This window comes from Cavia porcellus, unplaced genomic scaffold (assembly GCF_034190915.1).
Source record: "Cavia porcellus strain 051 isolate PalLab524CR breed Dunkin Hartley unplaced genomic scaffold, mCavPor4.1 scaffold_1, whole genome shotgun sequence".
Taxonomy (NCBI): domain Eukaryota; kingdom Metazoa; phylum Chordata; class Mammalia; order Rodentia; family Caviidae; genus Cavia; species Cavia porcellus.
In genome coordinates, this window is record NW_026947484.1 from 114,325,449 (window position 1) to 114,339,566 (window position 14,118).

Here is a 14,118-nt window from a genome sequence, read left to right on the forward strand (position 1 = left end):
TTCAGAATTAGGTCAGACCATTCCTCTTTTTCTTTTTAAAGACAAGGTCTTGTTACACATATCAGGCTGGCCTTGAACTTAGCACCTAGTTTAAGATGGCCCTGAACTCATGGCAATCCTCCTATCCTCCTGACTCAGTCTCTTCCCAGTGCTGGGATTACTGTGTCACCAGTCTGGCTCGTTCCTCCTAAGTTATCTCTCACATCCAGTATTCTTCAATAAATGGTGATGTTAAAGAAATCTTTTTTTCTCTTTCACCTGAGGTTTTCAAATTTATTTGGAAAGTAAAAATTTAACTCATACAAAAAGAGAACCTTCTAGTCCTGCTAGTGGCCTATGGATTAGGAAGGATGGCCCTGTCTATGTTTCTTACCACCTGGTTCCTGCCCTGGATCTTCCATCCCCAAGTGCCAAGGACCATGGCCCCCAAGGCATCCTGCTGCTGCCAGAAGAGGATGGAGACAGATTATCCTATTGTGGTTTCTTAAAAGCCCTCTTCATTTTCTCGTGGCGTCTTCAAGCTAGTTGTTGCTTCTGTCTGGAATGTTCTTTTCATAGAACTTTGCAAATCAGTAAGTTCCTTGACAGAATTCCTATTTGAGTTTAAATGTACCTTATATACAAGTTACAAACATCACTTATTTGCTAAAACAAACTTCACTAAGTACCTACTACCATGTCAGCATTGTTCTAGATGCTGGAAGAAAGTATTCAGTAATTAGGGAAACACAAATTAAAACCATGACACATTAAAGACACATAGAGAAATCTCTGCATATCCATAGAACGGCTAAAATTGAGAAGACTGCTAATTTCACGTCAGTGAAGATGTAGAACACTAGGAACTTTCTTCATTGCTCATGCAAGTGCAAATGTGCATAACAATTTCAGCAGTGTTCTTAAAGATAATGTTTTTACAATGTTTTTAAAGACAAAACTGAAAATAACACAAATATGCATTAACAGAATAACAATGATATATTTATACAAAGGAAATGATACAGCAATGAAAATGAATAACCTACAGCTGATTTTAAAATGACAGAGTAAAAAAATTTTTTTTTTGGTGATACGGGAGATTGAACTCATGACCTTGCGCTTGACAGGCAGGCACTTATGCCACTGAGTTAAATTCCCAGCCCCTATAGAGTAAAATTTTACAGTGCTGACACAGAATACAGACTACAAGAAGTAATTTATATAAAAGTTCAAAAGCTTAAACTACTATAAATCAAGATTATTGTTAATTTTCAGTAGGGAAAATAATGGTTGGGATCTGTTTTTCTGGACTGGATTATAATTATCAGAATGTTACTTTGTAATGATTTACTGAACTACAAACTTGTAACACTTTTTGTGTCCTATGCCTCTAAACAATTTGTTTTAAATTTGCTTTTAAGTTTTCAATTTTTATGATTATGAATTCATTCTATTAAAGAATATTAATAACAATAACAAAAAAATCTCAAACTAAGTCTCTCCTTTATGAAGAAGCAATAGAGAAAATGTTTTGTTTTGTTTTTTGATAGTACTAGGAATTGAACTCAGAGCCCTGAACATGCCAGGCCAAGTGCTGCAGCAATGAGGTGCATCTCCAGCCCTTTTCATTTTGAGATGGAGGTCTTACTAAGTTGTCTAGGCTGCCCTTGAATATGAAATTTTACTGCCTTAGCCTTTCTGATAGCTGGCACTATGGATGTGTATGGGCATCACCATGCCTGGCTGCTGTTTAGTTTTAACATCAGGAATAGTTCTAGCTAATTGGCCAGTTTTTATCATATAGGCACTCTGAAATATTAGACTAGGTTTCCCATTTTGTATTGTACTGGCTGCTGAAAACCTGAGAGCCAAACATATGGCCTACTAACAGGACATACATAGGCATACAATTTTTATTGATCTTATTTTGGGTTCTGTATTATACTTCTCAGTTGTTTTTCTTACAAATTTGTACTTTGCCATTTTGTAACATTTGTAAATCTGATTAATCTTAACTGTGACAAGGAAGGATATTAAATAATAAAAATGCTTTAAAGGGTATTACATGCCAATAATACCAGCACTCAGGAGACTGAGGCAGCAGGACTGCCATGAGCCTAAACTATATAATGAGACCTTGCTTCACAAAACTTAAACATACATACCAAGATTTACCTTCACTTCATCCTAGTTTAATCCATTGTAATCTAATTACAAGTCCTGGTCCTGAATTCCAGTTTTTGCTATTCACTAGTTATGTGACTTTAGACCAATTATTTGGTATCTCTGAGACTACCAAATGGGAATGACTAATAATTCTTACAGGATAATTATGAAGATTCAAGTAATTATCTATAAAGAGTTCACATCTGGCTTAGTAGCTCCCACACAGAAAACAATAAAAATATAGAAAAATTATATAGAATAAGCTAGGATTTTATATAAAATACAGCTTGCTTTAGAGAACAGAAAAACTACTAAGCAAATGGAGTTAGACTACTTTTATGCAATTGTGAGGACATAAAACACTTTATTATGACAAAATTTAGCAAACTTGCTTAACAGAACCCCCCCCCCCCACAGTCTCACTATGCAGTGCAAGCTGGCCTTCAACAAACAATGCTGCCAAGGCAAGCCTCAAACTTGCAGCAATCCTCCTGCCTCAGCCTCCCAATTGCTGGAATCATAGGCTTGTGCCACCATACCTGGCTTCAATTTTTAGTATAAGCGAACTATCCTTTGTTTGAAATAAATTTATTCTTAGAATACCCATGTACTACAACCATCTCATTATAATTAAAAATAAGTGAAGACATCTGTATTACAAAAGCACTTTCAAATTAACTGGTCAGCATGCATTTTCCCATTAAACAATACTGCTATAATAATGAGGCTCCAAAAGACTCAGAAGTTCATTTAACTGGCAGATCTGGTTGAACCATAAGATTTATTTGCCAAGTTGGCTTCTAAACCAGAATATTTACTTTCTTGTATGTCCCTTTCCTGCATGTAAACTATGTGCTTTTAGAGATCAGCAGCTGTAAGAAAACACTATGCTACAAAGATAGGTGGTTTATTAATTCCTGAAACCTGTAATTTTGTTTCATATTTCTGACATAAAAGTTCCAAATGTTCAATATGTCTGAAGAATTTCATTTTTCAAAATCAGCCCAGATGTTATTAGACTCTTATACCTGTATATTTCCAAAAAAGCAATATAGCATTTGGTAGTTGGGCTTGCAGTACATGGACTAGGAATCACAAGGCCTGAACTAAAAAGAAATCCCACCTCATTCACTGACTAGTATATCACTATGGGGAGACATTTAATCCCCAGAACTTGAGTTTTATCACATTTCTCTAAAATGTGAATGGTAATCATGCTACCTTGTTCAAAGGACCATTGCAAATATTAAAGAAATACATAACAGAATTATAACAGTGCTGTGTCTAGCAATGAGCAATAACTGAAGCTATTATACTATTTTCACAATATATTACAGTTTATTTATATATCTATTTTCACTATAGATTTTGAGGCCCTTGAGAGTTTCTTCAATCTTTATTTTTTAGTTCTAGATCCAGGGCCTAATATATAGCAGGCACTCTGATGATAGGCAGAAAAACAGTTGAATTTCAGACCCAGTTCTTTTCTATAGGAACAAGAGTGAAAAATAAGATTTAACCTCCCCCTTGCTACGTCTACGAAAGCAAGAATTGACAATGGCTTCTGTGAGGGTTTTATTTTCTTTTGTTTTGTTTTGTACCTGGGATCAAACTTATGACTTTGCACTTGCTAGGCAGGTGCTTACGCTGCTGAGCTAAATCCCCAGTCCTCGGTGAGGGTTTTGACAAGGTACAACAGGCTCCAAATTTTAAAATTTCCACAGGAAGTAGGCAGATTTAGAAGGAAAGCTAGTCAGGTAGTGAGAAATCACAGGGTTCAAATAAGAAGGCACTAGGATGGATCACAGTAAACAGCAAGAAGTAAAGCTAAATCTCTATTTCCAATGTCAACAGGGAGAAACAGAGTTCTTGTGGCTAGGTCAACTGCATGATTCACTTATAGAATGTATGCAAATTTATGTCAGGGAGGAGCAACAGTTAAAGATTGTGTATTATTAACTGCCATTCCTAAGATTTAGACACAGATCACAGTTTTTCTGTTCTAAAAGAAGAGGGCAATCTAGATTTGATCTTGGCCCAACTATTTACTGCTTGTATAATGGTTGGAAAGAGCTCGGGTGAATGCCATTTGTAAATCTCAGTTTCCATATCTATGCATATCTCAGGGTCAGTAATAACATGAAGTGTCTGACAGCTTAACCTTTAGTACTTCACACAGCTGACTATGCTAACGCTGTCAAGTTGTTAAAATAGGCAACACTGTTGTATCTTTAGAAAGATGAATCTGATGAATTCTCTCAATAATTTCCTTAAATATTTAGTGAGTATAAAAAACAGCTAACCAAATGACTATTAACAGTCACATGTTCAAATACAATACTGTATTAATATTTCAATGTAAACTTTCCTCTCGAAAGCTAAAGATTCCAGCTGCATATGATGGTGGAAACCTGTAATCCCAGCACTCTGGAGGCTAAGGCAGGAGGATTGCTTTGAGTTCAAGACCAGCCTGGGTTACAAAGTGAACTCAAGGCCAGCCTGAACTACATAGTGAGACTCTGTCTCAAAAAGACAGAAGGCCAAAGATTTTGCCAGATTCTAAATATATACAAATGCTAAACTGAGATTAGATGGATTTTGATTGTTTTTTTAAAAATTGTAACGTTTTTATCAAAATATGAAAGTAATGGAACAAAAAGGTGACACTATAGTTAGCCCCATTAAAAAGGCTGATCTGACAATGTAGTAGTAATTATAACAGTAGTAACTTTACTACAACCAGAATCTTGGTTTGAAAACTTTTCACTTATTTACTTTCTCTTTAGTGATAAAACTTTAAAACAGGTGAATGCTCAGAAAGCTTAAGGATGAGGAACTCCCAACTAAATATCCATAATAGTTTTATAGTACTTTGTAAATTCAAACTCTTCTAACTTTAAAGATTCACCATAATGATTCTATCTAGTCTACTCTTACTTCCTGCTACTCTTACATTAACCTTTCAGTAAAATCTAGCCCGCTTTAAATTCTTAACCCTGTATTTTTACTCACTTTTGACCCCTCGTGTGTGGTATAAAGGTAATATTCTTCTGAGTTCTCTCCCATGACTTCTGACTGGGGCCTACTTAAATCCAGGACTTTGACTACTCTTACCTGCAAAATTACTACCTTATCACAAACTGTTTTAGTCTTTAATTTGTATGATCTAGCTCTTCCACAATAGCAAATTTTACCCTGTTCATTAGTTTTCACTTATGTATCAGGTAACAACCTACTATTGCAAGTCCCACACTAAAAAAAATTCCAAGTTAAACATGTGGTTTTTTTTGAGATAAGGTTTCATTATGTAGCATAGGCTGGCCTTGAACTTGCAGCAATCTTCCTGCTTTAGCCTCTGAGTGCTGGACGTATAGGCATGCACTGCCACTGTTGCCCATGTGAATTATTTTATGCAAATTTTTTGAGGGGGCGCCTTTTATGAGACAGGGTCTCGCTATGCAGTTCAGGCTGGCCTTGAGCTCACTTTGTAGCCCAGGCTGGTTTCGAACTCTCAATGATCCTCCCACTTCAGCCTCCGGAGTGCTGGGATTACAGGCGTGAGCCACTATGCCTGGCATTTTATGCAAATTTTAAAAGAGGAAAATATTTTTAGTAAAGACATATAGCAGATACAACTAGTATCTGCTGACTTAGTTTTTACTTAGCTAAAAAAATAAAGTCAATCTAGATATAATTTTCTTAGCCTCTTGACTGCTAAAATTAAAGGTATATGCCACCATGCCTGGCTGAGAACAACTTCTGAACACAAGAATGATTAATAGAGTTTTCAAAAGGATAAGGATTTCCAGAAAATGCTTATTTGTATCTCGTTCTTTTACACATTTAGGTAAAAACTTTATAAAAATGCACATAAAATAGGTAAGGATTATATATGAGATTCTGAACTGCTCAAATTTATCATGGCTAAAGATTAACCCTACATAAATGACTCCTAATATTTCAAAACAAACTGAACTAGATCTTAAGATATATTTTTATGTTTTGTTTCTTAAGTTAAATTTACTCTTAGATTGAGTTACCTCTAGGAGGTATTGCCCAAAAACACTCAGACTTCAACTGAAGGGTGTAATACCAGGAAAAGGTAGTGTCTAAACTTTTTCCTTTGAGGTTTTGAGTTCATTTATTGACCAAAATGAATTTCTTTTCTTTTTTAAATAAATCAAGTTTCTACTACTCCTTCATACATCATTACTGTAAATGAACATTATTTTACAAAGATTCAAAATAAGAAACATTACATTCATGCTGTCAGAAAATTTAGTAGAAAATAATAAAGAAATCGACCAAGAGCCGTATTATAAAAGTATCCACCCTAGTCAAAACTCATTCATATAATACTTAGTAAAATTCTGAAAATTTCATGGGTTGAATCGTATAGCTTCTAGGTAATGCCAGTTTAAAAAGCATTCAAATACTAAGAAATCTGTTAACTGATATTAGGCAAGTATCCTTTTTTGCAATTACAGTACTACCACCATGAGAGGGAAAAGAGGGCAAGAGAAAAAGACTTCCCTCTGTATACAAAGTAAGTACCACAAATCTATTCTACAGATATAAGACAAAATTTGGTTTAACTAAAGTAAATACCTAGACAACCTATCCAGAATTTTCAGACCATAATAGAGAATAAAATATTTTCCATGAAAAGATTAATTTATCATTTTAGGTCATGATTCAGGCTTAAGGAAATGAATCCTTTATATTAGAACAGAAGGATCCTTGCTAAAAAGACAATATTCTAAAATGTTATATTAGTTCAGAATTTACAGATAAAATTTAGCATGAAACACTCAGCTTTACGACCCATAATAAAGTGCTGTTAAATACAGAGGAAGGAAGAAAGAAATATGTGAAGATCAAAACTTATCACTTACCTCATGATTCAGCTCTGCTATCTGATCTTTCAGTTCCCTAATGTACTGGTTAGAATCAGACTTGCTAAGCTGTCCTTGAAGTTTTCCTTCTTCTTTCTGTTTATTATAATAAAACAAAGCAAAACAAGAAACAGTTTTCACCACATATACTCAAGTGTTTCAAGATACAAGGCAGCATAAACACGTACCTTTTAATTAGCTGAATATGATCAAACCCATTCATAAAACTATCTTTGAAAATAACAGTGGATTAAAGTGAGTATTTCTGAGTAATCCTTAATGGAAGTTGTTTACAACTCATACAGTTTACAAAATGTACCTTTTGAGAATCTTAAGAAATCATTTATAAAACAAGTCTTCTGATGAAAAATTACTCTAGAATTTCAAAGCCATTTATCTAGTTGTTTTGTGGGCAGATGTTTCTCTATCCAAACCATAATGAGACTCCTGAAAATGTATTGGGGAATTGCTTTGGCATGAAAGGGACAAAAGGAGAAAAGAAAAAAATCTCTAAATCACTTTAAAAGAGAACAGTTCTGAGTCTCCTTGTGTAATTAGCTCAGAAACGTGTACTGGCAATCTAGATATTGATTAAAAGACAATCCTAATACTAAGAATTACTTTTCAAAGAGTAGTGAAACCATTTTCTAAGGATATAGATTACAAAGAGAATTTTTATGCCACCTGAAAACTGTGAATTTTTTAGAAAACAGACACTTTCAGAGTGAAACCAGAATTGTTTGTGATATCTCTAACATTATAATTCTGAAGGTATGTATTGATATTTAAAAAATGTTGCCCTGGGAATTTAGCTTACTGGCACAAGTGCCTCCCTGACAAGTGTGAGGTCATGAGTTTGATACCTGGAACCAAAAAATAAAAAATAAATTAAATTAAATTAAAAATTAAAAATGCTTAGAAACTCTAATCTGGAGACATTCACTGAAATTACAAAATAACCCCAGATACCAGAAGAGAATGGACTTACTTTTATAGCTGCCAACTTCAATTTCTTTCCAACCACTGTAAATAAAGTTTTCTTGTGTAGTCTCCCCATGAAGGTTTACACACATATAATCAAATACATGAGTATACAGATACTTGTTCTTCCCCATAAAACAGACTATAAATGCACTGTGCAGTATCTCTTAATAATGAAGATTATTTAATATTAGACTTTAGAATTTTAGTGTTAAGGCGTGTGTATATTATATAGTCTGCCAAAAATGTATAAACATTTCAGCAGTTCACTATACTTACAAATGCCTAGAAGCTACTGGCCACCACTTTGAGTATCTCTTGTAACTGCAGAGGCCAAAGCTAACTTCTATTAATCTCATAATGCCTCAATAAGCTTAGTATTGCCAGGCTGAGCTCAAACTTGGGGTTTTCCTGCCTCCGCCTGATAGAGTGCTGGAATTATAGGTACGTGCCACCACACCAGCTTAGGCATTTTGAAAAGAGGTTTTAAAATGTGTCTGAGGTCTTGTATCATTGCCTTGAAATCAGTATGTTGTAATGAAGAATGGTTTCCAATGCAGAGATTCTTCTTACAACCTTTTAAGATCACAGTAAGAAGGGGTCTTGGACATCTTCTGGCTTATACTTCTGACTGCAGCCAAGCTCACTTGCCACTTTCTTCCTACATACTTTCTCCTAACATCCTTGGCAGGAAGAAGTGGAACTGTTCCAGCAACAAGAATAGATAGCTATCCTGTAGAGTCAGAGTACCCATCCCACACTGCTTTTCTGAGTTAACTATTTTTGCTATCTTGTCTGTTATTCAAATCTTGCAAGTTATTCGTATGTAACTCCTGTTACTTTTCTTTTGGCAACCTGTCTCAAAAACCCTTTTTTTTTAGAATACCCTCTCAAAAACCCTTTTTTTTTAATTAGTTAAGTGAACTAATATTGGTGTAGCTATAAAAGCATGGCTATAGCTTGTAAATGTTTTCTTTATATATATAAAAACAAAACTGGGACATGATCATTTAAGCAAAAAACTATCTTCCCAACTACTATACTCCAAATATGCTAGGCATTTTAAAAATATGCAAAAGAGGTTGAGTGTGGTGGTGCGTGCCTGTAACTCCATCACTGAGGAGGCTGAGGCAGGAGGATCATTGCAAGTTTGAGACTAGCGTGGGCTACAAAGTGGGCTACAAGCTCAAGGCCAGCTTGAATTGCATAGAGAGACCCTGCCTCACAAAGACAAAAAAATTTAAAAATAACAATAAAATAAAATTTAAGAGACAATTTATTATTTTTAGTCATAAGCCTTAAGAAAATAAATTCTTCTTTTGAAATTTTAGATAGAAATCTTAAATGACCCAATGACCAGAGAAAAGGCAGAACCAGGAGACCAGCAGAAATAGTCAGAATCCTAATAAAACATCTCTGAAGTCTTCCTTGTTTTTTCACTTATAAAAAATAAAGTCCTTTTATTGTATAGACCAGTTTGAATATACATTTCTGACATTTGCAACCAAGTACATATTAATAGCTAATCTGTATTGAGCATCTGTGAGCCCTTCTGACTTGAAATTCCCTAAAGCAATTAAATCCCTATGCCCACAAGAGGGGGAACTATTTATACCACTGAAGCTCTAAAAGTTCATCACCACTGGCCCATAGCACTGTTGTATGTAAATGATTTAATATTATGCGTATGAATAATTAGATGAGGATCATTCATCATTCATCTGACATTACATTCAGTTATCCTTTTGTGTTTTCTGTTGTCTTATTTTGGTATCATATATTCACTGTCTTGACTGATCAAATGAAAAGCAGAATTCATTAGTAACAAGATGTGGGTAACAAAATTATAAGGACAAGGTAAGTTCTAATATTGTAAAGCAGTAATTAAAGAAAAAAGACCTTAGATTGAAAGGCTGTAGAATTCTGTCCTATAGGGAAACTGCAATGAAAAAAAATTCTGGCAAAATAGGAAATCATTAAATCCGTTTCACAAAAAGCAAATCAAGTGACTCAAAAGATGTTTCCTCCTAGCTAAAAAGTGTTATAGCACTTTGATTTCTTGAGGAAAGGCAGTATTTGGTGAACAAGAGAACACCTAAGAAATTTCACAAAGAAATGTTTTTAACTTAAAAAAACAGCCCTGAAAATATGCTTGTGAAAAATCAAAGAAGTCTTCTTAGATTTCATGATCTTCAAAAAGCTCTCTGAACTTCTTTTCATTAAATAAAGGTCAAAATTTCAAAGAGAAAAACCTTCATATATTTAAGTCTAAATGTATGCAGTTGTCCTTTTCAATACTTAAATTAACATTATAAAACATAACATTGGGTTTCTTCTGCAAGACTTTTTTATCCACAAGTTAAGACTATGATGCACATGAAACTATGCTGTGAAGATAAGATAGAAAAAGTAAAACAATTTTTAATGTATACTGAATAAGCTGACAAAAGAGGAATAGGTGATAAGCAACTCCTGGCTCTAGAAGTGACAACTGGACATGACAATATCTCATCATACTTGTCACACAGTAGTGGCATACCAGTATGACAAAGATATCAGCTAGCTAGCTCTGCATTGGGTATTGTGATTCAATAGTCTGCTTAAGAGAACATAGCAGGTATCTCTAAATTAAAGGTAAAAAGAGGCAGTTTCTAAATACTAGTAAGTTAAAATGTGTAAGAAACTTTAAAAGCCTGTGGTTTTTATGTTCTATGAACACTCTCTCACTTTAAAATGTTAATCTAAAGTGCTTTAGGATTCTCTATGAAAACTGGGTATAAACCTACGTATCAAGAACATACTGAACAATTACTATACTCCAAAAAGTAGATAACGATTTAATTTCACTTGGGATAGTTCATTCAATTATCTAATGTTTTAATTTTTTCCCCCCACATATTTTTATTGCTTTCTGTTTTCAAACAGTATCCACGTGTTTGTTTCTGATAAGCAGGTAGGAAAATGTCAGCTACACTAATAAATTTACCAGAAACCTGCATTTTCTTGAGGTTTTCTTTTGGTTTAGCTGATAACAGCATATTGCAGTTAGCTGATTTCCTAAGTAAAACTAACTGGTAAGTAACAAAGAAAAAAGAGACTTAATATATCAACAGTTCTGGTATTTTGTGCTTTTATACAAAAGACCTTAAACACCTTCCTCTTGTCACATTATAAATGAAACTTTTTATTAACAGAGTGTAAAGTAACAAACTGCACATTCACTCTTGGATGTCTTTCAATATGTTAGCAACTATCATTATGATGTCTATACTCATCTGATTCACACTATGACCTTAAGGCAAGAGTTTTATACATGTGCCTTTTAATTAAAAAAAGACTACAATAACAATTATATGCAAGTTTTAAGTGTATAATTCTAAAGTATAACGTTTAATATAACTGACTTTGAAATGGGTAAAAACTAACATGGCTAGCATAGTGGTTAGATGAATATCTGATGTAACAGAAAAAGTAAATACAGCAAAATATGAGTGGTAGAATGGGGTAGTGGATTTATGGATGTTTACAATTCTTTCAAACTCTGTATGTTTGAAAATTTTCATAATAAAATACTGGGAAGAATAAGTTATCAATACAATTGATTTCCTTTAACCCCCACTGTCTGCTAAAAACTAAGCAATGTTTCACATAGTACTTCATTTACTTATATGAAAAGATGTATGTCTCCAAAATCTTCTTACTGATTTTATCTTTTAAGAGTAAATATTACTTTAATTACAGTTTATTAGAAATGTAAAGTGAAAAGTAATAAAGATTAAGTATCCCTTTTCTGAAAAATTAAGACCAGAAGTGCTTTGAAATTCAGAAAATTTGTGTATTTTGGAATACTTGCAAAACACACTAGACACGACATGAAACTCAAATCTAAACAAGATGTTTATGTTTTGTGTACTCATTCACATAGGCTGAAAGTAATTTTATACAATATTATTAGTTCATCTGCATTTGACTGTAGCCTGTCACGTAAGGTCAGGTGGTGAATTTTTCAGCTGACTTGTAGGGTTGTTACATTTTAAAAATTTTGTATTTTGGATTTTTCAGATCAGAGATGCTCAATATATATCAGAATATCCAAAACACAAAGCCATACCCTATTAATTCCAGCAAAATTCCAAAATCACACTATTTAATACAACCACTGAACCAACTGCAAACCAGATGTGGTTTTCTTGTTTGGTTAACAGGGCCTTCAATCTCATCAACAGGATAATTTCAGTCTAATTGATACTACATAATGGAGGACAGGAAATAATGATAAAACATACTGTAAAATATTATACAAATGAAGTGTCACTCAGTTGCTTCTAAAATTATATTGCTCTAATAAAGTCTCATTTTGAATGATTTAGTTACACAGGCTGAGCTTTCCTAATCTGAAATGCTCATTAATTTGAAATGTTTTGAACAGTGGCCCCTGCCCTTATGTGATTTTGGGTAAGGAATATACAACTTGTATATGGATATAAAATTCATCTGTTAGCCATCTTAACACAATGAGGGTAGAACTGACAAAGGCAGCAGAACCTACAGAATCATGGTTAATGGCAAGTTGGAGCCCAAACCAAACTTTTCCTGAAGCACATTACACATCCACAGAATTCTTAGTTACATAAGCACTAAACTCTCTCTATTATTTCTACTAATTAAAAGGATTTTCTGTTATCTGCAATAAAAATATACTTAATAAATATTTTTAAAAACATGGTTAAGTAATAAACACTTTAAAAATATGGTTAAATCCATACAATAATATGGATAATATAACCTAACAAAAAAATTTTTTTTGGTCTTTTTGAGACAGGGTCTCCTTATGCAGTTCAGGGTGGCCTTGAGTTTACTTTGTAGCACAGGCTGGTCTCAAACCTGCAACAATTCTCCTACATCAGCAGGCTGAGTGTTGACATTACAGGTGTGCACCACTGTGTCTAGCTTAACCTAGGAAATATTTAAAACACTGATTTCCAAAAAAGATGGCAGAGAAATATCACTTTCAAAATTTTATAAACATATTAACAGATTCTACTCTGATCTACTGCACTATCAAAATCTGGGAATGAGGCTTGAAACCACCTGCTTTGAAAAATACACATGATGTGAGTCTGACATAGCTAGTGTGTAGACCTATGCTTAAAAGGTCCTGGTTTTAATGAGATTTGAAAAATAACAATTTTGGGCCAGAGAAATACAGCATCTATACCTTGCAAGTACAAGGTACTGAAGTTCGATTCTCAGTACCTGCCCAGAAAAGAACAATAATAATTTTGGGGCTGGGGATTTAGCTCAGCAGCATAGGCGCCTGCCTTGCAAGCAGGCAGTCGTGAGTTCAATCCCCGGTACCGATAAAAAGGAAAAAGACCAAAAAAAAAAAAAAAAAAAAAAAAAGGAAAAATAATAATTTTATAACACTAATTTAAAATTCTATTTGTGTGCTATTCATATGCATAATAATATACCATTGACTTTTTAATAGGACGACTTTGTCCTGTTCACTAAAAAATCTCAACTAATTATTTTCCTAGTTTAGTTATTAATTATAGATTTTAGTATACTTCTACATGTAAGAAATGAGTATTTCTTTCTATTACTATCACCATAGTAAATGTGATAAATGACCAAAATTCAAACATTACAGTCTTCACACTTCCAAGAAAATATGTTTTAAAATAAAAAGAGGAAAACAGTTAGGAGTCTTTAATTCCTTTCAATGCTACTATTTCACTTCACAGTATTTCCATGTTAGTTTCAGCTTGTCAGTTCCCTGCCTGCAATCAGCTCAATTTTGAACTCAAATCCTTTTCTTAGCTAGCCCAGTTCTCAAACAGAAAATATTATTGTAAAGTCTGGTAATATAGTGGAGGAATTAACAAAATATTTAGGATCTGAGAAAATTCCAAATCTATGACTCTGATCACTAAAAACTCAGATAATTGCTTTTAAGAATGAAAAAAACTCCAAAGATCTGGGGGCCAGCAAAATAACTTTTAAACATTTAAAAGTATCAATATCTGAGAAGAGATATGAATATTAATGAGTGAAATATTTCAATTCTTTATTTATTGGGTAACAGGCTGGGATA

The 14,118-nt window shown here is 33.7% G+C and overlaps 1 protein-coding gene across 9 annotated transcripts in view; it reads right to left on the reverse strand.

Moving 5' to 3' along the window:
• The window catches only part of Evi5 (ecotropic viral integration site 5), a 226,985-nt gene that overhangs the window by 38,452 nt on the left and 174,415 nt on the right, over positions 1 to 14,118 (reverse strand). For all 9 annotated transcript variants that reach the window (XM_063254237.1, XM_063254233.1, XM_063254227.1 and 6 more), the window contains one exon: positions 7,041 to 7,136. In XM_063254237.1, the coding sequence (XP_063110307.1) occupies positions 7,041 to 7,136 (96 nt within the window). The remainder of the gene's footprint in view (positions 1 to 7,040; positions 7,137 to 14,118) is intronic.